The sequence below is a fragment of the Kogia breviceps genome, chromosome 10 (assembly GCF_026419965.1).
Source record: "Kogia breviceps isolate mKogBre1 chromosome 10, mKogBre1 haplotype 1, whole genome shotgun sequence".
Lineage (NCBI taxonomy): Eukaryota > Metazoa > Chordata > Mammalia > Artiodactyla > Physeteridae > Kogia > Kogia breviceps.
Window position 1 is genome coordinate 13,294,064 of NC_081319.1, and position 24,151 is coordinate 13,318,214.

The following is a 24,151-nucleotide window of genomic DNA, read 5'->3' on the forward strand; positions in this document are numbered from 1 at the left end:
CTTACATTCATTCATTATTTATTGAGCACATACTTTGTGCTTCAACATTGTGTTAAGTCCTGAGGATTAAATGATGAGTTAAACCAAATATGGTCTATGACATCATGGGGAAGTTAAAGGGCAGTTAGAGAAAAAGACAGAAAAATCACATAACCAAATGTAAAATGAAACAGTAGCATGATATATGAAGAGGGGACAGAAAAGCACTCTAGGCAGAGGAAACAGTGTGGACCAGGGGACTGTGGAGGAAGGGAGGGTGGTGAACATGCAGCACAGAGAGTTCGTCATTGCTGAAGAGCAGGAGGAAAGGGGCACACGGTGAAAAATGGAGCTGGAGGGGCAGAGACCACCAGTGCACAGCCTGGAAAATTCAGAGGTGAAAGACAAGATGCACTTTGCTGGCTGTTCAAATACACCTTTCCACACCAAGTCCGCTCTTCCTCTCTCCAAGCCCAATCAGAGTGATAGCAACAGACGCCAAAGCATTTCATAAAATTCACTCAATTTAGAAGAGGGGTTGACAGAGGAATAAAAATGAGTGCCAAGGGGACCGCATCACCCATTGGAAGCATCAGGAGAAGCTGATTTAGCAAATGGTCTCTTCTTACTGTTTGCAGAAGTCATTCCTTGTTTCTCGAGCCATATCTTCGGTCTAAAGATTTCTTCACCCCTTTTTCTTGGATTGAACGTTTATGTTTGGCAGAGGACATGGTAGTTTCGTGATTTTAAGAATTTTTACTTTTTTTCTTTCCAGTATAAAGACTCACCTATAACACCAAGCTCTGCGCTGGAAAAGATAACTCCATGTTTATTTTCTGCCACACACTGATACATGCCAGCATCTGAGAGGTTCACTATTGTTATGTTGAGTGTTCCTTGCTCGATATGAATTCTATCCTGTGAAAGAAAAGAGGAACACAAAACAATGACCTTCTACAACAGAGACCTTAAGGCAATTTTGCCGCATGTTATATCAAAGGGGCTTAATGGGAAGAAAATAGCTATCACATAAGCAATTTACATACCACGATCTATTTATCTGTCAACTAAATTTGTGGCAGGTCAGATGCTAAATGGAACAACCCGTACATCAGTTGGTAAATGGAATTTAAATTGTAGCACTCTCTTGAGCTCTCATTGATTTAACAGTGAAACCATTCAGATTAATATCCCCTCTAAACAGATGAACTTGAAATTTAAAATGCTTTTTTTACTCCAAGGCTTTGTGCTAACGGTGCATGAGGAGTGGGAAATACAAGTAAGTTTACCGTTTAGAGTAGTTAAAACACTCAGATTATGATCAGGCAACACTTTGAAGGTTAACAGGATTGTAATCTTCTTGGATTAAATATTTGTAAAGACAAATATTTACTGTCAGCCAAAACTTACTAAGAAAAAGAGTAGGTATTAATAATGTAATGTTCCCGGGCTTCCCTGGTGGCGCAGTGGTTGAGAATCCGCCTGCCGATGCAGGGGACACGGGTTCGTGCCCCGGTCCGGGAAGATCCCACATGCCGCGGAGCGGCTGGGCCCGTGAGCCATGGCCGCTGAGCCTGCGCGTCCGGAGCCTGTGCTCCGCAACGGGAGAGGCCACAACAGTGAGGCCCGCATACCACACACACAAAAAATAATAATAATGTAATGTTCCCTTACTCAACTGCTATCGCTGGCACGATCTAAGCTTAGGACCATTGGCTACTGCTGGTAGCCAATCTGAAGAAAGCAAAGTTAGTGTATGGAACAAAAGACCATCCTCACTCATCAGCCTGAGGCTACGTAAGTTGAGGGGTCAATTTTTATAGGATCTCCTCTTCTCCAGAAGACCTGCCATTTAAGAAAGTAAAATATATAAAGACATACGGGTTTTCTGTTCGCCCCAGGGCTGTGATTTAGTTGGGTGGACACCGTATTAGGCTTTGATCGAATCTAAGCATCCATGTTCTCTCACATTAAATAAAGGGAAGAAAATGCCAGTTACCAGGCTACTTACACTCTAGCGATTTGAGTTTGGCTTTTAGAATTGAGAGAATCACGGGACCAAAAAGAGTCCAGCAGTGACAGGCAGAGGCGTGGGTGGCAGGGTGTGGACGAGGCTCATCACACCAGCCCGTCTCTGGGGCTGCGCACACCACACTGACATCCTGGCCAGCGCTCAGAGCAGTGGCTCTTCTCTGGGGGCTGACGGGGGAGGAAACCTGAGCACAAAAAACCGGCTCTCAACTTGGGGCCTGAGGAAAATGTCAAATTTCAGCGAACATTTGACTTCAGTAGGAAGATACATAAGGAAAATTAAACTAGACACAATTGTTCCTCATTCTAAGGTCCCACCTTCACTTATTTTTATGGGCATTATTCCTTCAGTTATGTCTTTGAGCACCCTTAACAGACTTATTCTGATTTCTGTCTTAGACTGTTCTACAGGTTGGTTATCTTTCTAAAAAAATTTTTTTGTATATGGTTTGGAACACTGGTGTGCAGTCTTGTTTTGAAAAGGAGTCATTTTTGTCTGTCTTTCCCCCTCTATTTAGCAGTTTTGTGGTTGCCTCCACCTCAGCCCCTGGGCCGCTGGTCCAGAAGCAGAACTACTCATGGCTTCTCTCAGGTCCTGATCTGGGAGGACGGTGGGACTACTGCAATTCCCGTCCAGGGCCAGTAGGGGGCATAACCTGGTACCTTCTACCTCACTTACGTCACAGAGTCCTATTAAGCCAGGCAGCAGTTTCTTTGCTTTTGCACTTAAGCCTTAGCTACAAGGATATTGTATCCTTGTCTCCAGAGAGGATTCTTTTATACCTGAGCTCGCAGCTGCTACTGCCTGCTTCAGGGCCTATAGGCTGGTGCCTCTGGCCTCACTCATCACGTTTAGCTTTTCTTCTATTTCTGTTGCATTAGAGATGGTAGTCTCGAGCCTGCACATGGCATTGCTGAACGTCTGAGGCACAGTGGGCATGTGGCTGGTGAACATACTGGACCATGCTGTCCACTAGTCTCCTCAGAAGGAAGACAATAATAAAACCACACTGAAGGGGAGAATGTGGATGCTGAAAGGTGTTACTCACTCACTCCTGTCTAGCATACACGCAAATTTGTGTCTTAGTACAATTACATGTTCCAGACCTTCAGCATAACTTTCCAACTGTAAAGCCAGAGATGTTAAACTCTGAAGACCAAAGATCAGTAACAGAGGCTTAACAAGGTTGAACAAGGCTGGAGGGTCAGATTTATGTACAGTTTGTATTTATCAACTGCATTCGCTTTCACTTTTTCCACTATTTATGGCATTGGGTTGCATATTATTTTGGAGACAACTGGTCATTTTTCTGTTTCCATAGCAACAACACCACATTCAACATTACAGTAAATATTAAGACACAATTACCATCCATTTGCTTACCCGAGTTAACAGTGGTTCACCATTTTTCAGCCACCTGTATGTAGGTTTGGGCCTTCCATTGGCTTTACATTCCCAGAAGACAGTTTCTTCAATGGCCACATGAATGTCATTGATTTTCTGAATCCAGTTAGGTTGAGCTATAGCAGTTCACAAAGCAAAGACATACATTCAGTGTATGTTCAATGCATGTTTATCATATGCAATCAAGGGACAAAAATAGGCTTATAATAAAATTCCTTTTCCAGAGGTTTTGCAAATTACAAAGCTGGGTAGAAGTTCAGGGGGTGCTTTTAGAAAACACCCCACCCTATGTCCAACTCTGAACGTCGTATTTTTGCAGCCCACGTGGCTGGTTTTCTCATTACTAAAGGCAGAATGAATAACACTACCATGAGTCATATGGTAAAAGTAACTGCCCTTCCCCCCAAATATCTATTCATCCTTTTTTCCTTTTAATAAGAGAACTCTCCCACCACCAGCCTACTACTTTTAGCTGGGCTCATGTTTTCTCTAGCTACACACTGCATTTCCAAGATTCCTTGGCAGCTGGTGGTAACCATGGGACTAAGTTCATACCAATGATATGTGCTGTGTGTGAAAGTGATGAGAGCACCTTCCAGGTTACTGACTTAAAGATACTTGTCCTGGACTCTCACTGCCCTTCCCTACTGATTGGAAAAAGTAACAACTGAAACAGCTTTGGGCTCAGAGATGGCGCTAAGGAGGATGAAAACGCTGCCCTGCCAGCCTCAGACCTTGAATGACCTTGTGGAGTAAAGCAGCACCAGACCCACCTGCCTATTTTTGGAGAGATACATGTGAGAGAAATAAACTTCTTATTTAAGGCACTATATTCCTGGGTGTCTCTCACACACATCATATGCATACTTTTTGTGACTCCTTTCTCCTTCGAGGCTATCACCATTTTCTATTATTGACTTCTTTCATGTTGATAGAATGTTATCCACAAGTGTATGGCCCTGGAATTCCAAATCTCTGAATGAGTCCTGGTTTTTACCAAAACCTTCTCAGGAAATCAAGTCCTGCCCACCATCTTACACAGGAATTCAAGACACCACTTGATTCCCACACTGCCCAATGTCCTCTTCCACTCTCCCCACCAAAATTACGCCTAATTTTTCATGCTTCAATCAAGGTCATATTTTCTTTCCTTGTTCTTAAGGGAGATAAAGACAAGGTTAAGCTACGTTCCCTAAAAAGTCTGCATCAATATCAAGCCTTCCCTAAAGCACAATCCGTGCCATTGGTAACTATAATGGCAAACATATTTAGGCAGAAGACCCTCAGCACAAAGCTCATGCAGGAGAGAAGCACAGCTGTCATTCTGGAATGTTATCTTCTGACAAGGCACTTCCATAGGATAATGCCTACCAATGTAAGCTTAATAGTCAGAACTGGTATCGGTATTTAATTAGAAGATGCTACTCAATATTCTTAACTCGTCTCTTTGCTGACTTGACCTCAGTATCTTTATTCAGTGAGGCTACTGACCATCCATAATCTAACTCAAAAGGAAATGACTAGTGTTGAGGCCAAGCTATCTTATCTTCCCAGCAATAAAGGCAACTGGAAAAACACTAACACGTCACTTAACCAGCAGAGGTCTCTAGGTCCCTGAATAAATGCTGCTTTCTCCTTTTATGCATCTATAAGCAATTTCAAGTTTTTCAAAGAGCAAAACAGAATTTTACAAATCCTCTGCTAATGGGGATGATGCGTTGCTGCCTGTGCGGAGAGGGTGAAAGGGTCAACTTTCAAAAAAGGTATGACATCAACAAGTTTTAACTTGAACGAAGGGTTCTAACCTTTATCCTTGAAAGAGCTGCAAGCCTACCATTGTTCTTTATCTTCCGGCTGCTAATGCAAAGGAGCTCAAAAGGTAGACACCTTTTTAGTTCTCTGCCTGGAAAATCTGATGTGTAACCCTGATAAGGCTAACGGCAGTTGTCTGCCTGATTTCACATTCAACCTGCTGAATATTTACCCCCCACAGAGTTTATGAAAACAAAGCAAAAAAGAAAAGCTACAGAAATTTGTGTGGAATATTAACAACTAAGCCAAACTATTCAAAGACAGTGAGGAAGAAAAAAAAATGGAAGGGCAAATGTAACTTATGAAGCAATGTCAAGTTGAAGTTCAAAAAGGAAACATCAAAACCATGTGCAGAGACAGAGATTTCAATGTCATAGATTTCCTGTAACTCTTGGGCTTATTCATGGCTTTCTTTCAAAAATACAGAAAGCTGGAAGCACGACCTTGCAATCTCAAAAAGGAGATGGGGAAGGGAAGGGAGGGCCTTGAGAGGATTTTGAAAAGACCTTGCAAAGTTCTAACTAATTAAACACTTCTGAGGGCTCATTCTGTCTCTTGCAACAGGTTTATGGAGGTTAAGATGCTCAACAGGAATGCTCAGTGGTAGTGACTTGTGCTGGTCAAGGTGAAATCAACAGCAAATTCAGCCTTTGCGAGACATCGTCAGGTATTTTCCTTTTTTTTTTTTTTTTAAGTAAAATTAATTCGTGGAAACCAAATTTGAATGGTTAAAAACCTATTCCTCCCGAAGTAAAATGAATTCATATATGTCAAATTTGAAATGATATTAACATGTTCCTCTTGAAGTCAATATCTGGACATGGGCCCAAGGGGATCAGGATTGGAATATCATATATAAATGGCAAAGAATGAGATAATGGTTTTTTTTTTTAACATGAAAAGTGCAGATCTTCTGCCACTCACTTAGATTGGATGAATCATCTCTAAGTGGGTGAGTTTTTTGTAATAGAATAGTCCTGTGCCTGATGGAAATTATTCATATCTCTACACAGCTCTTCGGGTCACCCAGTTCAAAGTCCTTGGATGACAAATGGTCCATTTTAGTGCATAATAGAAAATATTGTTTCCTGTAACTTGTTTTTGATAATGTATTTGGGTCCGTTGTATTTATCACTTAATATCTAGGTTCGACTACATTTTATAACTCCATGTCTGAAAAATAGCTCCAAGGAAGGCTTGAACAGGTTGATTCAGCCCTATTATTTCAGAAAGAAGGTTATGTCTAAATGCCTTTTGGGGCATTATATATATAGACCCCAAATACTAAACAGAATTAATCATATCCACATATTAAAACAGAACCATCTGTTTTGGCCATTCATGTTCTTTCAAGGTTTGAACAGAAGAATCTCTCCTCTACAACATCTTAAGTCTTGTTCTCAAGATACAAATTCAAATATAAGGTTAAATGGTTGTGTTTTATTCGACCCTATGACACTGTTAGTCTCTTGGATAAATGAACAAGCTCTTCATTTCAATCTTTAGTTCAATAACTGCCAGAAATGACCTAAGTCAATGTGTATTCCAGCCACTGGAATCACGCAAGCATCTTATCCAATAACAATTTATATTGCAGACAGATATAACTTGAACTTAGTGGTCAAACAATTCTCAGACATATCTGGCTCTCTGACTGTCCAAAACCAGAAATTTCTGGTAGAAAGAAATGCCATCATGAGCCTTAGACCTTAGAAAGCTAAACATTTTAAAGAAAGGATATAATGGGGACCAACAATTTAAATTGCTATTAGGATGATGACCTGTAGGCATTCAAAATTATTTCTGGTTGCTTACACAGTCTTGGAGAAGATGAATCATGTCCAAGGAATGCAGAGGTTTGGCTAACATTGCTTAAGAATTATACTGATAGTGAGCTCTATGAGCCTGAAGATAATTACTTGGCTTCAGTATACCATATATAGAGTTGCTTTCCAAATCTTTATCTCCAGCTGGAATTCTTATACTGTTGACAGAATCATTGAGATACTGTCAATATCTTTACCTTGAATCCAACATTCCCAGTAGTGGCACTTGAACTATATTCATTTTCCAACCTTACTGTAGAGAGTCTTGCAATTTACTGTTATAGTTTCCTCTTAAACCCTCAACTTCTCATTTGCAGAAGTCACTAAAAGGAAGGACGAGCTTCACAAGAAATACTAATGCTGTGTTCTGTGCTAGGGTCCAAATTTGATCTCCCCTCAGAATCTCCAGTCCTCTGACTTCAGCCTCTCATCGACTCCCCACACGACACCAGCAATCAATGTCCTAATGGGCGGCAGTCCCCCACCTTTTCGGCATCAGGGAGCGGTTTTGCGGAAGACGATGTTTCCACGGACTGGCGGCGGGGGATGGTTATGGGATGACTCAAGCGCATTACATTTATTGTGCACTTTACTTCTATTATTATTATATTGTAATATATAATGAAATAATGATACAACTCACCATAATGCAGAATCACTGGGAGCCCTGAGCTTGTTTTCCTACAACTAGATGGTCCCCTCTGGGGGTGATGGGAGACAGTGACACCCAAAGTGTGTTGCTTATGTCCAGTCTACTCCATAAGATGCAGCTTAATTGTCACTTGCCTCACTGATAGTGTTTCTGCAAGCGATTGATTTCTTACGGTCTCTGTGCAGTCAGACCTCTCTGCTAATGATAATCTGTATTTGCAGCCGCTCCCCAGCACTGGCATCACCGCCTCAGCTCCTCCTCAGATCATCAGGCATTAGGTTCTCGTAAGGGGCGCACGACCTAGACTCCTTGTACGCTCAGTTCACAGTAGGGTTCGTGCTTCTCTGAGAATCTACTGCCTATGCTGATCCGACAGGAGGCGGAGCTCAGGTGGTAACGTGAGCGGTGGGGAGCGGCTGTAAACACAGGTGAAGCTTTGCTCACTAGCCTGCTGCTCACCTCCTGCTGTACCTAACAGGCCACGGACTGGTACAGGTCCGTGGCCGGGGGTTGGCGATCCCTGCTAATGAGGGTTTTCAAATTCAGTTCTATGATGCTCAGAGAGTTCTTGGGAGGGACGTCCTTCAACTAGGACAGCCTTGCTTTGTCTTAAATATTGAAGATTTCATGTTTAAAAAAGTAACGTGACAATTTAACAATACATACGTGTTGAAAAGTACTATCCTGAGGTATCCAAATCTTGTCCTTTTGTAGAAAGAGCTTTGAATTTGGAACCTGGAGATTGAGTGCGTACCTTTTCTCATTTGATTCAAGGGGAGGCTGGACTTGATGGTGTCTAAAGTCCCTTCTGACTTTAATGTGCTAAACCTTTAATTACCTCCTGAACCATCTGAATTCTCGGATCTCCTGGGTTCTCTGTTAATTAGTGCTTCACTCAGACTTTCCTATTTGTGATCTCTTCATCTTTATGTAAGTTGCACTGTACTTTTACTCCTGGCAATGGCAGAGGAGGTGCCACCAGGCCAACTGTCTCACAGGTAACAATGATAAGCCACAAAGAATATAAAAACCAACTATGTGAAGGCACACTTAAGGGTAACCAAAGGCAGGTACATTTCTATTAATAGGTACTCATTAATATATAAAACAGATATGATTGTAGGAAGTAATCCATGCATGAGATAATAGATAGGATGTGCAAATGTGCTTTGCACACTGTAAATGTTGTACAAATTAAGAGAACATTGCCATCATTTCGTATTTTTAGGCTAATATTTAAAGTACTCTGTCATCTGGTTCTACCTAGTTCTCCCACTTTCTCTCCAAGTATGCCCAGTGAACACACAGCTCCTGTCAAATGAGGGTCTTTGTTCTCAAATCCAATAAGCCAGCTCCTGCCTCATATCTTTGTTCAAAACAACTTGTGTTTTTGGAATGTTCTCCTCCCCTTCATCCCTACCCAGTGTTCACTCGGCGGAAACACCTCCTCCAAGAAGCCTTCCCTGATCTGTCAACTGCTATTCTTCTGAACACATACAGCTCACAGGGCACAAACAGCAAAACTGTTCTGTGCCATCACGTGTATTGTTTTTGAATGGGTTGGTTTAACTCTTTTACTGCTACCTAATTTCTAAAAGAGCATACATTTTCTCTTTTCTTCCTGGATGTGCTGTAGTCATTTCAGAACTTGAGAAATGAATCAATGAATAAAAAAGGATTGGAAATTAGCCATATGTTCATGAAAAAGGTCTTAAGCCTGGTTCACTAGGCCCACTGCCACCCATACAAACCAAGCTATTATCTAGTTTAACACAAACTAATTTCTTTATGTTTGTTTGTTTATTTATTTATTTATTTATTCGGTACGTGGGCCTCTCACTGTTGTGGCCTCTCCCGTTGCGGAGCACAGGCTCCGGACACGCAGGCTCAGCGGTCATGGCTCACAGGCCTAGCCACTCCGCAGCATGTGGGATCTTCCTGGACCGGGGCACAAACCCGCGTCCCCTGCATCGGCAGGCGGGCTCTCAACCACTGCACCACCAGGGAAGCCCATCTTTATGTTTATTTTTAATCCTCAACTCGGTCACTGCCTACTGTTTCTCTGAATGTGCTCTTATTGGGTTAAATACATTCCTTTCTCCATCCCCTATTCACCTTCTGAGTAGAGTACTACCGATCACAGACAGTAAAGTACTTACATAATATCTCAATCAGCATCACTTTATATATGTTATTTCTTGACCTCATCATAACCTGCAAGTTAAGTGTCATTGTCCCCATTTTACAGATGAGGTCCAGAGACATTAAAGCCCAGATTCAGAAAGTGGCTCAGTTAGGACTGGTACACAGGCCCTGCTTGGCTTCAATATCTGTGCTCTCCTGACAGGCTCTCAAACTATGCCCCTACTGTCAATGGAAAAGGGAGTATTCTTTTGAACCCATGGTTCTCAAAGTGTGGTCTGAGGACCACTGGGGTTCCCCAAGTCTCTTTCAGAGAGTCCATGAGAGCCTTTCTTTCCACCTACACATCTGTGTGAGATCAGATTTTCTTCGTACACTTCACCCAAAACAACAATCGTGACAGATTAAATACAGAAGCATGTACCAGAATCTAGTTTTTTCTGCTAAGATAGACATTAAAGATGTTTGCTAAAACCTAAACAACATCCCTCTTTTTTGTTTGGCAAAATACAGTTTTCTTAAAATATGTTAATTATGTTAATATGCACTGATTTTCCTTTGTCATTTTAAAATAAAGTACTCAAATCCTTGGGATTAATTTCTAATATGCTATATATTGGTAGAAATAAACCACATGAGCAAAAGTTTTTTGGAGTATACAGTAATCTTTCAGAGTGAAAAGGGGACCTGAAACCCAAAATTTGAGGACTCCAGCTTTAGAGAAGCACAGAAACTTTCAGATAAATGAATCCATGTCTGCAAAACTTGCTACTAGTAAATTTAAACAATATTCCTTGATAGATAAAGATTGTAACAGTTACATCTGCCTTTTGTGATGACAGAGTAAGGGAAGGAACTGCATTTCACTACGTCGTCTTTGATGTGACTTTTTCTTCTCTGGTCTGAAGCTTCTCATGGGGTAAGGACCCTGTAACCCTACTCCTGTATTACTTCCCACTGACCATTACTTACAAAATGTTTCAGCGTGCACCCCTTGAAAAACTGCACCAACCCACTTAATTGGAACTACCAGCTGAAGTGAAGGAAACAAAAATTGTTGACTATCTGAAGCGACACTCAAGGAAACTGAGGGTCTTGATATCAGTTCTGTCTAGGACAGTTAAGCAGACTACAGCTTTACTGCAAAATTACCTTATCTTCTGTGCTCATTTTTTGGTCATTCAATCCTTTAAGCCACTTTGTGGGGCTGAATATTATCTAGTGATCACATATACATAGCACATCTGTGGGGAAATTAGTATGAGATGCTACACGATGCTTTTGTATTCTGACCTTAGAGATAATCCAACACCATGTGCAGTGTCATCATGGCTACAGTTTTGCCTTTAGAGCCAAAGGACCATGGCCCACAAAGGTCTAGACATATAGCCATAGATGTAAGTTGGAGAGGAAAATAAAAAAGAGCTCTTTTGGACTCAATAATCAGGTGATCACCTTGGAAAATAGGAAGTGAATAAGTCAACTGTTCAACTGGATGTTTTAATTTATGACTTTGGTTGTGGAAAATAAGCAGAAGAAGTATCTGGATGATTGATGAATTTTTTTCCCCTTTACCTAGTTTATTAAAATGTCTTCTTGGCAGGAAAAGGAACACAGAAAGCACAGGTCTAGTCATAGCTCTGATTCTCGCTCATTCTATCACCTTGGGTAAGTTATTTCATGTCTCTGGGGCTTTTTTTCTTTTTCTTTTTCTTTTAACTTATACAAATCAAAGAGAAGGGCTTCCCTGGTGGTGCAATGGTTAAGAATCCACCTGCCAAAGCAAGGGACACGGGTTCAAGCCCTGGCCCAGGAAGATCTCACATGCTGTGGAGCAGCTAAGCCAGTGTGCCACAACTACTAAGCCTACGCTCTAGAGCCCGCAAGCCACAACTACTGAGCCCTCGCCTCACAACTACTGAAGCCCACGTGCCTAGAGCCCGTGCTCCGCAACAAGAGAAGCCACTGCAATGAGAAGGCCGCACACAGCAACCAAGAGTAGCTCCCACCCACCGCAACTACAGAAAGCCCGCACGCAGCAACGAAGACCCAACACATCCTAAAATAAAAATAAATAAAATAAATTTTAAAAAATCAATGAGTTGGTCCCAGTAGATCCTTCCAGCTCAAGCATTATAGGATTCTATGAACAACAGCCTGCTCACCGCTCAAATATTATATTCCCTATTTCCTCACGGTGAAGATGATTTTACTCTCTTAACACCTGTTATATATAGGAGAAACTGAACAAAAGGCATTAAATACCAGGTTCCTTTAGTTCATGCTTCATTCTTCTAAATGATGTTACTCTATTGGTCTATTTGTGCAAAAAGGAAGTGACTATACAGGTATAATGAGGTGGAAAGATGAATAATTATCAAGTAAATTAAATCCATTTTAAACGTCCCTTTCTTTTTTTCAAAGATAATTACTTTAGCACCCTCCTACTTTGTCTATGTAGACTGGCCATAATGCTTGATGTGACAGCAAGCTGCGAGCTTTCATGGGAAGCAGAAACACCTCTGCTTGCATGTAATTTAATCTTAGGATTCACTCTACCACTTGAAAACAGCCTAGCACGAGAGCAATGGTTCTTACACTGTGGACTCCAGACAAGCTGCATAAGCATGACCAGGGAACTTAACAGAAATACACATTCTCATGTCCCACCCTAGTTCTACAGAGTCAGAACTTCTAGGGATAGAATGCAGTATTCTGTATTTTAATAGAATGTTCAGATTACTCTAAAGCACACTGAAGTTTCAGAACCTCTAGCATGAAGGAACAGGCATAGCATTTGGAATCTAGCTCTACATAACCATGTAACTTCAATCAGTAACATTTTCTCTTTGGGAATCAATTTCCTTATCTCTAAAATGGCTAAGTGTAGGAATGACTTGGGAGTGTCTTACTCATTCTAACTCCAAAATATATGTCAAGCCTCCATGTATTTTCCTTCTTTGAGTCCTAGCCATCAACCTCTCTCACCTGGTTGGCTTCTTGACCGGTTGTCCTGCCTTTTACTCTTGGTTCCCTATAATCTAATCACCACAAAACAACCAGAGTGGTCTTTTAAAAGCATGAATGTGATTGAGTCATTCCCCTGCTTCAAATCCTCCACCGGTTTCCCGTTATGATCAGAATAAACCCCAAACTCTGTGGCTGGCTTACAAGGTACTGCATCATCTGTCACCCTCCTATGTTTCCAAACCTTTTGCCCTTTCTCACTATGACTAAGTTACACTAGCTTCCTGGATACATCTCACGATGCAGTGTTAATTGCAATGTTAAGTAGTTTTCTGTCTCAGGGCCTTTGTACTTCCTTACCTTCTGCCTGGAATGTACCACTCCTTGAAAGCCTGGCTCTTTTTCATCCTTTAGGTTTCAGCTCCAAGGTCAAATCTCAGACAAGTCTTCCCTGACTACCTTATCTTATGAAGCCTTTCTTCTGCTACTAGTTATTTGCTATCCTATCATCCTACTCATTTTCTTCACAACTCTTACCACACTATGAAATTTTCTAGTTCATTTATTTGCTTAATAGTAAATTGCCCGTCAGCTTCTAGTAAAAGACAAGCTCCTTGAAGGCAGGGATTTGTCTTACAACCCTAAGTGCTCAACATTGCCTGCCATGTGGTAGGCAATAAAAATTTCTTTTGAACAAATTAATAGTATATTAAAGTCATTTTAGAAAATGTCAACCTTTAAGTAACAAAGATCTGTGGTATTTGAACCCTGAATATATAACAGTTCTATTTTTAGGAAGTTTTTTATGCTGAAAAATATCTGAAAGGGGAGATTAAAATTAGACCCCACAGACAGGTATAGGTCATGACTAAAATAAACTGGGAGAATGGAGATGGGTAAAACTGTTTTACGTCTGAACTAGTTTCAGTTCTGCCCATATCCTAACCGCAAGTAGCACATGCTAACCTAAAGACACAGACACAGCGGAAACACACCAACCAGGAACAGAGGCTTCTATCATCCTGACACAGGGAACGTAGGAGCAATGGAACAATGCCCAGCGGGCCTCTGGAGGTGAAAGGGTTTTAGGACAGGATCAGAAAAATTGCCATTTTGTCAGGCCAGAACAGAAGTGAGCACACCTGCCCGTGGTTGTTGAAGTGAAGAGTTGATGAATAGGATGCAGCAACTTGGAACCAAGAAGGAGAAGCAGGTTTCTAAGCTGAAACCCATGGTTTATAATATCCGAGCACAGCACATCTTAATGTTCTAAGAAATTTTCTTGTTAACAAGGACAGAACGTTCATGGATAAGTGACTGGGGCTACTTTCTCCCCTTTTGTGAAATATATGGTGACTTTAATGATAATAACTCATTTAACTTGGAGATCTAGGCAGCTGCATATCAGAAACACAGCACTGGAAAAACCCACTAGAGACCAGAAAAAATATATAAAAAGAAAGAAAAAAAACGACAGCCAAGCACTTTTGTATAATTAAGCTCTCCTGTGAGAATGAAAACAATTTGATAATTTCTGTGTCAACTAGCTGATATGCTAGTTGAGGATAAACAAAAGAATAAACATAGGTGCAAAAGCCCAGCACTATGAAAGTCAACTTATTAGACAAGCTTCTAACACCAAGGGTGGTTGACAACAGAGGAAAAAGCGGAGTTACCTTCAGAAAGTAGGCAAATTTCATTCTGCTTTTTTCGCCACGCACGGATGCAGACAACTTCATTTAAAAGGGAAACACTGTTAGGACCTGATTTTCAACTCCAGGCAGGATCCCTTTCACTATACAAGGCCGGAGGCCTGTATATTATGTTACAATGTTACAACAGTAACATTGGAGTCTTCTATTTCTGGTGCAGGAAACCTTTGACTTACTAGAAAGCACTATGTCAACTCCTGGTAACAGACTATTTCACACCTTGTTAACATAGTGAAAACAGATATTTCACTTCAAAGAAAATCATGGAAGTGCAAAATGACTTCAATCAATTATTCGAGCAACATAAGTAACACTTAGGAACCACCGCCACTGGATGGAAATATCTATCCAACTAATTTTTTAAAAAATTGGTCATTTACCTGAATATTTTCAGGTTGTTCCTACCTGATACAGGAGAAATAATTATTACACTGGAGAGAAAAATGTACCCTCAACATTTAAAAAAGACAGCAAGTGCATCTCACTGAACAAATCTGTAACCTTCACTCTTATGTTTTTCCAGCCAATGAACTGTGATGTCTTTTGCTTTTCAAACAATCAAATAAGGTATCAACCATGACAGTTTATGAAAGAGCACAGATCAAGCATCAGGTCTGTCACCTGGCATGAGTACAGTTGTTCCTTTATTGTTGAAGGAAGATGGGTGATTCAAAAAGTGCATATTTATTCAAACAACTGGTGCTGAAGTCATCACGTAAAGCACTTGGTAAAATCATGTGTGTTCTTCCACCAAGTGGCCACTGTCAGAAGTATGAGTCCAAAATGCTGAGGGTCAGATGGGGGAGGTTGCTGAAGGCTAGCTGATATCCAAAACCTCCACCCAGTTTCTAATCATGCTTCTATAAAACCTTACATGATTACTGAACAAAATTCTTTCCCCATATCTTAAAACCAAAACGCTCTGGAAGAAGAAGTGATGAAATAAATACACTTTCGTGGTATTAGTTACTGCAAGAAATAGGAAGGTTTAAAGCCTTTGCTACAACTTGCCCCTGCCTAAAGAACTGCTCTCATCCTTCTAATATACACTGTTGTTTATTTAAGCCATTGTTGAATACTTATCAATCTATAATATTTATTTTCAATACCCCAGACAGATGGGATTGAGGCATATTCCAATTTGGGAGAACTCAATTTGCTTTCAAAATGCCTATCCAATGAAATCCCTTTCTGGATTTCAAATCAATACCCTAACAGGGTTTCCAAGATAGGCTCAATTGATGATCACTTGCTAGAGGTTTTACATTTATATTATGTTTGGATCAATGCTGATGATTCAATTGGAATAGGAGCAGCTGTGCAGAAAAAGTCTTTGGGGTGAGAGAGATCTGTCATGCTCCACTCTGGTAAGAACTAAATTTGGACAATGGGCATTTTGAAATGTTCATAGTACCATATTAAATCACTACCAAATAGGAGCAATTACAAAGGATTAACATGAACTCCAAATCAAAATTCGAATGAAGTAAAGCAGAGAGCTTTAAAAAAAAAAAACCAAAAAAAATAACAGGAGCAGGAATAAAAAAAAACGTTTCCTGTGTCAGTTTTACAGCTTGATGGCAGGAGAGAAAATAGGTCCTGTGCAAGTGTGTTCACACTAATGTGTATCCCCCAAATGTTATCAGCCTATATCTTCCATCCCTGCCCCCCATCCTCACTCTCCCCACCCAGAATCACCCAGGGCATGCTAATTAAGCAGCAAACCAAGTGTTTTACACCATCCTTTTTCAAACAATCCTTCTGAAAAAAACCTGAATGCAAATTTCCCAGCTTATAATGTTAATACCAGGAAGGTCAACCAATGATAAACTGGAATCACAGTCTTACCAAAGAAAGTCAGCTGTCCCCTTGCTATGTTTTTCCCTCTCGAATTTTCAGCCACACATTCGTACCAACCAGCATCCTCCTGCTGAAAATTGGGGATTTCAAGAATTCCATTTGACTTGTGTCTTCTGGCTTTCCTTGCTATCGGCTTTCCATCAGCTCTTCTCCAGATAATAGTTGGTACTGGACTGAGAGCAAGAAAAAATGGGAGTGAATCAAGTTAGAGAGACTGTTTCTTACAATCCCTTCCTTCCTGTGTCTAAACATTATAAGCTTGCACTAGACAGTGTTCCCCAAATGTCATTTATTCACGTATCACTATTATGGTTTTACTGATATCCACATCTCCAGTATTATTATATACTTAGTGTTTTCCTTAAAAATCAAATAACTTTTCTTAACCTTAAATAAGTTAATCTATATCGTATGCAATATTACCAATGAAATAAAAACAGATTTTTATATGCTTGTTCTATTTTTTCTAGTGCATCTGTTTCTTTTAAAATCATAAATATGAAAATAAAAATGTCCATGCACAAATGTGGAGAATTAAAGATGCCTTCCACTAAGATGAGGTCCAGGCGCCCCTCTCCTTGAAACTGGTGGGTTCTTTGGCTACCTGGATTACTGAAATGAGGCAGAAGTGATGAGTCGGTTTCAAGGCTCAGGGGATAAGAAACTGGCAGCTTCTACTTGCTGCCTCTTGGGACACTCTCTGTGGAACCTCATCAACTTGTAGCAGTCCATTAGGAGGGTGGTTTCAGGAAACTTTACTTAAGTAGTGAGATAAGGAAAGAAACAATCTGTGGGGTCTTTTAAGTACTCTCAAGACATCTAGCATCCTCCAGCCGAAACTGTTAGAATGCATCTTAAATTGCAAGAGCTTCACTGAATCTGCAAATCAATGGTTTAGTGAGCTAACCACAGCTTTTAAGACTGCGGCTTCCTAGCAGGGGATACAATTGTTTACATATTTATTTTTCACAAAAACATACACAGACAAGTAATTACACTAAAGACCTGCTAAATCTCCTCTGGAAAACCTGAGATGGTATTTAAAAAATTAGAGCCATCAACTCTACTATACTTGTTTTAGAGAAATTTAAGTTCATTCGGCAGACACTAACTCAAAAGGCAGAAAGGGCTCTATCAAGAGTACATTATGGGTGTCTTTACATGCGATGAGATAGACACTTAATACGTGCCTTTACAGATAACCGTACTTAGAGATAGTCTTCCTGCTCTTAAGCGGGCCATGATGATGTGTTTCCACAGCTGGATGTGCATACCCAAACATTTCTGTGCAGAATGGAGGAGCCCAATTTGGGTCCTTTGTTTTCACTCTAGTGCCATTCAAGCAGCGTGAATAGTGTGTAATTCATACCCCCTTTGAAGTGGGAACAACGAAAATTTTGCTGTCTTCCTCCACAGAAGATTTTTCAAGGTTTCACCTTGCAGAGTTCAGCAAACACATTTCTAGTCTAACCAGTTACCTTCTCTCATCTTTTCTTTGAATTACGTTTCCTAATATATATATAAATATATATTTATATACAATAAAAAACAGGACCATCTACTACTGTTTGGCAATGTGCTTTTAGTCTCTTAATAATAAACCAGGGGCATTTTCTAGGTTTCACATGTTGTTTTACAACTTGACTTTTAATGTTGGTACAGTGTTCAATCCTACAGCAATATCATAATTTATTTAACGGGGTAAGATTTCAGGACATAGAAAATGATCACTGTATTTTTCAGCACCAAAGTAAAGATACTACTGCAGCGTATACTGCCATGACTTGAAAACAGGAAAACCAAAAGAATCCTTCCTTTAGAGCTAAAAATAAAATTGAAAAAAAAGGGAACAGCTTTCTTCCATGGTTGCTGTAAAACACAAAATCATGTGAATATAGATTACATGCTGACACAGGGGTTGAGCAAAAGTTAGTGTTGCTGCCTCAGCCAACATCTGGGTACAGGAAAAGGATGAGGAGTTAGCAATGGGTTAGCCAGATAGGTGGGGCTGGGCAGAGAGATTCACGTGCATCATTAAAGTACGTAGATGACCAAAAAATTCTTATTTCAGATGACACTTTTTATCACTGATGCCAAATCTTTCCTGCAGGGTTACTGGCAAAATCTTAACTGATCTGCTTTTCATCTCCCTTATGCCCTCTGACAGATACTGTAATGGAAAATCTAACTGGTTCCCAAGTAGGCTTATCTAAGAAGACTCCACAGATTGAATAATAAAATTGTGAATAATTTTCAGATGACTCTGTAAAATAAAGGCTCTCTTAGAGAATATCAGGTCTTACCAATCTCTAGCCAAAGCAGAAGGAAATCGAAATCCAAAGTAGAAAGAAGATGCTATTGCTTACATGTGGAATCTAAAATTTGACACAAATGAACTTATCCATGAAACAGAAACAGACTCACAGACATAGAGAACAGTCTTGTGGTTGACAAGGGGGAGGGAGGTGGGGAGGAATGGATTGGGAGCTTGGGACTAGCAGATGCAAAGCAGTATATAGAGGATGGATAAACAATAAGCTCCTACTGTAGAGCACAGGGAACTATATTCAATATCCTGTAATAAACCATAATGGAAAAGAATATGAAAAAGAATATATATATGTATAATTGACTCACTTTGCTGTACAGCAGAAATTAACACAATACTGTAAATCAACTATACTGCAATAAAATAAAATTTTCAGAACAGTAGAAAGAAGAGATGGGCAATTTAAAAGGAAATACAGTTTGATGCATATTCCATAAACTGGGACCCGAATGAAAGTCCACATTTTTCCAAACAGTCAACTTCACTGTACCTCAAATGAAAGCCATTGTTTTCCTGTCATTCTGGATTAGACAACAGGTACATTACAGGTCATTGTAATAGAACAAAGCACTTTTTCAGAATTGCCCATTCTCCTCTCCTTTGTGGCCATGTCCATCGTGGTGGCCTAATCTCTCTCGTTCCATGACACATCCCCTCTCCGCGATGAGAGGGCGAAATCAAAGATGTGCAGGCGGAATCACAGCGAGAGAGGCTTGGCTTGCTTTTCAGTTACTTCAGAAACAATCAAGGCGAGCGGTGCAAAGAAAATTCTACACTTGCCCAAGCTGGAGGGAGGACAAGGGAGAAGAGGAACCAGAACTTACTTTCCTAATGCAAAGCATTCCAGCTTCACTGTTGTTCCTTTTGCAGTCGGGACCGTTTCTGGGAACTGCACTTCTATTTTTGGCTCATATTCACCCATCACCCCTGTGAATAAACAAAGGAGCTAAGTCTTGGAGATTCTTTCAAAACATACACAAGTGTTTTTCTGTTAACGTAGGATGCTCCTACACATCACTGTGTGTGCAATTTATTCCTTCATTTAAAGCGGCTCCTATCTCTTTAACAGCCGTGAATCATGGCTTCTCTCCCAGTTACTGCTACAGAAAAATTTGTATCACAGCACCACACCATCTGCCTAGGAGTAAATTCTCCATGCGTACCCCATTGCTTCTTGAAAATACTTTTTTAAAAAAGTAGTCATGAAGAAAAAGAGGAAGGGGTATAAAGTCCTAGTCACCAGGAATATATTAATTATTTTTTTTGGAAACATACTGCAGAAAATTTAAAATACATTAAAAAAATGTTCATGCTTTATTGTGTCTATATAAAGACAATTTCTGAGTAATCAATTTGTCACCAGAAATCACTTTTCTTTCACTTTTGAAGGTCAACCTGAATTAGTCATAAATTGGTATATGCAAGGTAACACAAAATTCTTATATTTTTAATATATTCTGAAACGGTGACAAAAGAACAATACGAAGTAACCATTGGAAACAACCTTTAAGTTATACCCACCTTGCCAAAGGCAGCAATGGCACGCTTACCTTGAAGGTCACATTCTCCCACTTTCCCATATCCTGGAAAATTACTGTACAATTACAGCCAAGGCGGCACAGCCTAACAAATTAAGTCCACGCTTTATAACTAAATGCTTATGAATGATTTCTTATCAATACATTCTTGACACTGTCTACCACTACTCTAATTGTTTTAATACATTTATTTCTATTCAATTTCTAGTCATTTCCTGTGGTCTCTGATTCAACTGTGCCAATATAAAGTTTGAAATTATCTAGCTTGCTAAAACATGACAGGACCCTCCGTGTCATCTCTTCTTTAGGCTTCCCACAGTTAGAGGGAAAAGACACTGAAGGATTCAGATGGAAAGGTTAAAAGTAAGGAACAGATGGGGACAGGTACAATGACTAAGAGAAACAGTTCCATTCATTTTGCAGAGATGACCCTCTTTATCTGCAGCTTCACAGTTTCGGAAGCAGCAATGGGATTTCCTCAATGTGTAAAAAAGAAATCAACCCCAAGTGACAGATGACTCTAGCTAGGTTTGCTGTGACATATGTCATCAAAAGCGCAAAGTTGAACATAGTTGTTCGTTTTTATCCTTTCATAGACTGACAGGGAGGAATGGATTTGGAAGACACCTTTGAGTTAATTTGGTTCAGTATTCTTAATCTTGGCATTCATGGATGCATACTTTTCTGCAGAAAGGACCCATACCCAGCAAACCATACTAGAAAGGACCTTAACCCCCGCAAAATGAAAACCACAGTTCTAGTCTGTCCCTGCCTTTCACAAGCAAGTCTGTAATCTCAAAGGGGTTAAACTGTTTGTCTTTAGTCCCACAACAGAACGACTAAAGACAAACAGTTTAACGTTCAAGTTGCAACTCTGGTCCCTGAGTCCTCATCTTAATCTTTTACTATGGCCTCTTACCACCGCAGGAGTAACACTCCTAAACTAAATTCCAATACACTAAATCCATGCGTGACACGTTCAGGAACAAAAACATTCCCCCCTTTCTGGTCAGTCTCTGAGTCCTCTTGCACTTACGTTTGGGTTTGCCTTCCCTTGAGCATGTGCCCTCACAGCAGGACCATACAGAGACAGTGCTTGCTAATGCCCGCATTCGCCCACTTCTGCTGAACTTGCTAACAAACAACCCATACAGTTGACTCACCATCCCATAAATATCAGTAGTATGACTCGGAGCTCAGGAACAAGTTAACACCTTTTAGTGCTGTGTGTGAGGCTGTGTTCCCCAAGAGCAGTGTTAATTAGAAAAACAACTGCCTCGAGAGAAAGAGGTCTTTTGTCCTCCTGGGAAATCAAGACAAACTACATTGCGCCTGGCCTTACATCAAACTCTTAGAGGAAAACAGGCAGAACACTCTATGACATATATCACAGCAAGATCCTTTTTGACCCAACTCCTAGAGAAATGGAAATAAAAACAAAAATAAATAAATGGGACCTAATGAAACGTAAAAGCTTTTACACAGCAAAGGATACCATAAACAAGACCAAAAGACAACCCTCAGAATGGGAGAAAATAGTTGCAAATGAAGCAACTGACAAAGGATTAATCTCCAACATTTATAAGCAACTCATGCAGCTCAATAACAAAAAAACAAAAAACCCAATCCAAAAATGGGCAGAAGAACTAAACAGACATTTCTCCAAAGAAGATATACAGATTGCCAACAAACACATGAAAGAATGCTCAACATCACTAATCATTAGAGAAATGCAAATCAAAACTACAATGAGATATCATCTCACACCGGTCAGAATGGCCATCATCAACAACCCTAGAAACAATAAATGCTGGAGAGGGTGTGGAGAAAAGGGAACCCTCTTGCACTGCTGGTGGGAATGTAAATTGATACAGCCACTATGGAGAACAGTATGGAGGTTCCTTAAAAAACTACAAATAGAACTACCATATGACCTAGCAATCCCACTACTGGGCATATACCCTGAGAAAACCATAATTCAAAAAGAGTCATGTACCAAAATGTTCATTGCAGCTCTATTTACAATAGCCAGGACATGGAAGCAACCTAAATGTCCATCAACAGATGAATGGATAAAGAAGATGTGGCACATATATACAATGGAATAAAACCCAGCCATAAAAAGAAATGAAACTGAGTTATTTGTAGTGAGGTGGATGGACCTGAAGTCTGTCATACAGAGTGAAGTAAGTCAGAAGGAGAAAAACAAATACCGTATGCTAACACACATATACGGAATCTAAGAAATAAAAAATGTCATGAAGAGTCTAGGAGTCGGACGGGAATAAAACACAGACCTACTAGAGCATGGACTTGAGGATATGGGGAGGGGGAAGGGTAGGCTGTGACAAAGTGAGAGAGTGGCATGGACATATATACACTACCAAACGTAGGGTGGATAGCTAGTGGGAAGCAGCCGCATGGCACAGGGAGATCAGCTCGGTGCTTTGTGACCACCTAGAGGGGTGGGATAGGGAGGGTGGGAGGGAGGGAGATGCAAGAGGGAGGGGATATGGGAACATATGCATATGTATAACTGATTCACTTTGTTGTAAAGCAGAAACTAACACACCACTGTAAAGCAATTATACTCCAATAAAGTATGATTATACTCCAATAAAAAGAACTACATTGCAGTGTATCGTGAGTGGAAGGGAGATGAAATGATAAGGTTAAAATATGGAGGGTCAAGACTGTCTCAGCCATGATCAGGTTTTCCCCCTACCCCCTCGTTCTATCAACATTACATATAAACCTGGTTTCTGTAATCCAACTATGAAAGATACATCAAGGATCAAAAACGTCTCACACATCCTTGTCCTGAGCAACTGAAAGAGCACTGCTCAGTGTCCCAGGTCCCCTCAGCTATTATCTCCTCATCCTAAAATCTCACCTATTATGGCCCCAACTCAAAATCCCCTCCTCCAGCCTCCTGTACCCCTTTCCTCAGTACGCCCTACACTCTGTAGCCCACAGCAGTCTTTAAATGACAAGAAAGTATCAAATCTCTTTTGCTTCAGTCCTCACTGTTTCCCATGACTTACTGTAAAAAACATGTAATGATTTTGTAAATTGACTGAGTCGCACAACCATCAGCATAACCCACTTTTAGAACATTTTCATCACCCCGGAAGACCCCTCATGCCTGTTGACAGTTAATTCCAGAACCAATCCCAGCCCCCGGCAACCACTAACCTGCTTTCTCTGTCTACAGATTTGCCTTTTCTGGACATTACATATAAATGAAATCATACAATGTGTGGTCTTTTGCATTCGGCTTCTTACTTTTTTCTTTACTGCCCTAGATGCCAGGAATACAACTGGGAATGTAAGAGAGGAAAAACTTTTTCTCTACCTTTCTAAAATTCTTTTGGCTTATTTATTAATTAAGACATTAACAGGAGAAAAGACAAATTTAATTTTTTCCATATGGGAGCCTCACACAGGCATCAGAGGGTCAAAGACAGGCAGGCAGTTAAAGCTTCTAGGCCATCCTGAGCTAAGGAGGAGGGGGTAGGGATATGGGTCTTCAAAGGGAAGGAAGACAACTCACAGAAATATGGGAAAAGCAAATGTTTGGTAAACAAAGTTTGTTCTGCTTGCAGAGACAATAGGATAGAGTGAAGAATTTGAATAAACAGGTCCACTGAGTTCTCCCCAGTCTACCACACCTAGGCCATACTCTTTGTAGTTATCTCTGGTAATAGCTCTCTTGCTGGGCCAGGCCCTCTATCTAAACCCTTCTGTTTTTAAAAATTTAATTTAATTAATTTATTTTTTATACAGCAGGTTCTAGTTTATTAGTTATCCATTTTTTATACATATTAGTGTATATATGTCAATCCCAATCTCCCAGTTCATCCCACCAGCACCACCATCCCTGCTGCTTTCCCCCCTT

General features: G+C 40.4%; 1 protein-coding gene across 3 annotated transcripts in view; it reads right to left on the bottom strand.

Annotated features, from left to right (window-relative positions):
• CNTN4 (contactin 4) overlaps positions 1-24,151 on the bottom strand; it is a 958,070-nt gene that overhangs the window by 156,079 nt on the left and 777,840 nt on the right. For all 3 annotated transcript variants that reach the window (XM_067043593.1, XM_067043596.1, XM_067043595.1), the window contains 4 exons: positions 19,540-19,642; positions 16,375-16,559; positions 3,395-3,531; positions 768-897 (listed from right to left, as the gene is read on the bottom strand). In XM_067043593.1, the coding sequence (XP_066899694.1) occupies positions 768-897; positions 3,395-3,531; positions 16,375-16,559; positions 19,540-19,642 (555 nt within the window). The remainder of the gene's footprint in view (positions 1-767; positions 898-3,394; positions 3,532-16,374; positions 16,560-19,539; positions 19,643-24,151) is intronic.